The 3021-nt window shown below is 37.8% G+C and overlaps 1 protein-coding gene across 1 annotated transcript; it reads right to left on the reverse strand.

Annotated features, from left to right (window-relative positions):
- Positions 1-30: 30 nt before the first annotated feature.
- Positions 31-1877, reverse strand: SARC_13831 (protein-tyrosine phosphatase; the record flags this gene model as incomplete). Its single annotated transcript, XM_014292037.1, has 3 exons — positions 1832-1877; positions 987-1105; positions 31-117 (listed from the first exon to the last, which is right to left on the reverse strand). Coding segments are annotated over exons 1-3 (213 nt in total), but the record flags the coding sequence as incomplete, so codon positions are not given.
- Positions 1878-3021: the final 1144 nt, after the last annotated feature.

Here is a 3021-nt window from a genome sequence, read left to right on the forward strand (position 1 = left end):
ATTGGTAATAAATGCATTTCCAGTACCTACCTGAGTATTGGTGATAGCAAATTCACGGTACATGAAACCGTGGACTTCGTCATCGCCAATCAGAGCGATGGAAAGACTGTTGCACTCCTACACACAGGAATTCAAATTAATTTAAAATTATTTCGAATTAATGGTGTGTATATATCAGTTGATGAATGTGTTGAATGGTTCAGTGACACCAGTCCGATTAATGTTGCTTGACGGGGTGTACTAATTGAATTAATGTGTTAGATTTGTTATATTGTTGATTAATTAGATTAATGTGCTTGGTTGATATTATTGATTAATTTAGATTAATGTGATAACTAATATAATTCTTAATTAAATTAATGTTTTATCTCAATTATTTAAAATAATGTGGATAAATAAAATTAATGTCAGGATCGATTAATACCGTATGTGCCAATAGAATCACAGCATAGCACTTAGATAGCTTAACCAATAGAAACACAGCATACCAACGTATGTACACTACAGCCCCGCCACCAGCTAAACCCTAAATCCCCCAAACCCTAAAACCTATTCTCACCTGTCACCAACACACTACACTACATATGAAGCGCAATAAGCATACACACACTCAACAAAAACAACTGCCAGTAGCCAATGAAGGTGTGTGCTATAAATAAAACACAGCCTATATACAGCTACGACGATGATATAACATCAGGGGACTCAACATTAATTGAACTAGTGCACCACTAAATAGAAGGGATGACAATTAATTCCAAACGTGTAAGCACTATACATGCATTGTAGTAGGTATACGCGCACACTAAACATAACGAATTGTCCATAGCTAATGGAAGTGTGTAATATAAATAGAACGGCCTTTAGTCAGCTACTACGTTGACATAACATAAAGTGGCTCAGCATTAATTCAACTAATTCTGCACACTAAATAGAAGGGATTATGATTCATCCCAAATGTCTAAGACGTAACATTTCAGGCTTACCATTGGTTCGTCAAATTCTGTAGGCCAATACTCGACCGTTTTGCCGCGAGAAAGTTCCGAACTGTTTGTCAGGTTCACGATTTGTCGTGTATCTTCTTGATAGATCATGTGCCAGAAGTCTGTGTATAGCGGATTGATAGGTGTAAGGTATATGTGTATGTGTATGTTTATGCGTATGTGTATGTGTATGTGCATGCGTATGTGTATGTTTATGTATATATGTACATGTATATGTATCTGTATTTGTATGTGTACATATATGTAAATGTATATATGCATATATGTATATGTGTGTTCTTATACTATTTGTAATTGTAGTTGTAGTTAAAGCTGTATTTTATGTATATGTTTTAGGGGTTTAGATTTATATTTGTAACTGTAGTTATTTTTTAGGGTGTTGAGTATATATTTGTAACTGTAGTTATAGTTGTAGTGTGTGTGTATATGTTATAGGGGTTTGGGTATATATTTGTAATTGGAGTTGTAATTGTAGTTGATGTATAGCTACCAAGTGAGAGAACGTATTTTTTTTTGTACAATCACAGTCCGTTTATAGTAGTCATAATATCATAAGTCCATATATAGCAGTCAGGGTAACATAGTCCATATATAGTAGCCTGAATACCATAGCCCAAATATGGTAATCTAAACAACACAGTCCATATATGACAGTCCAAACAGCATATGACAATCACTCTTCTGTTGTAACCTCCGACAATCATACCAACACGCGACAATCCCACCGGGTTTTAGGGTTTCCTAAACCCTAAAAACCCCTGTCGTACGACAAATACGACACAAATACGACAGCCACGCTCTGAGGGGTTGTACCATATACGACATACCCCCCATGGTGTGCTTCAGAGGTGCCTGTGTAGAGATGTACTTGGGTTGTCCTACTTCGTTCTGCGGGGATATAGAAGCATGTACGGATGGATGTGAGTATAGTCAGAGGCATAAAGTACCTACCATTGCCATGTAGATACAGGCTTGCATGCATGTTCGCACATGACTGATATGAGGATGAACAGTCATTTGTTGTGTGTTATATATGTATATGGTTGTTTTTGTGTCGTTTTATATGTACATGTTACATGCTATATGTCTTATTTAGTTGTTATTACTAATGCATGCTTTCTGTTATATGCTATGCTGTATATTCTACGACATACGCTCTATGCTAATGTTAAATACGTTTTACACACAACTTGTATTTTAAATGCAAAATAGTGTGGCTCAGTCATATACTATCCAACGCGTGACACTTGAAAGTAAACGTAAAACGTCAATGTAACCTTGTAAACATATTCTCTCCTAAGACATTATATACACACGAATGACATGCCTGGCCAATACCCCGATTTGCGAATAATTATTTTAGTGCCTAGAGAATTAATTCAGAATTAGTGTGCATTTAATTCCAAGTATGACTGTTCGGGCGTACCTGCACATGGTCGGCGTTGATGTAGTCTCCCAGATCCTGTGCACGCCCCTTCAAGATGACACGGGTGCGGTCCTCTGCGCAAACCGAATTAATTTTAAAATAGAGGCCCCGTTAAGATTAGTTTGGATCACATACGCAATTAGTTCGGATTGTTTCCGATGAGTTAAATCCACGATACAATATACTTCAAGTTATCTCATGTGCGCATACCACACGAAGGAACACTAATCTGGTACTGATAGGTAGTAGGGCAGACACACAATACCAATTGACATCAGTTGAGTACTGATTATTCCCAGTGCAGGTTGGACTAAAAGTGTCCGTTCAGTGTGTAGTGACAGTGACAGCACATGAACTGTTTTTAGTCCACTCTACAGACCCCTCGGGTACGAAGTCGAACTAGTTTCAGGGTTTCTAAAACCCTAAAACCTAGCTAGTTTGGACGTTCGGGACAGAACCACAGCCAAACACCACCAGCAGTACTAGCACACCTTACTGGGCACAGTATTTCTGTAGCGCTTCTTGAACCTAATTTCAGACAGTTGTCGGATAATATCCGTGCTACCGTTAGCACCGTGTCGGTTTATATAT

The sequence above is a fragment of the Sphaeroforma arctica genome, assembly GCF_001186125.1.
Source record: "Sphaeroforma arctica JP610 unplaced genomic scaffold supercont1.3796, whole genome shotgun sequence".
In the NCBI taxonomy this organism is placed as follows: Eukaryota; class Ichthyosporea; order Ichthyophonida; genus Sphaeroforma; species Sphaeroforma arctica.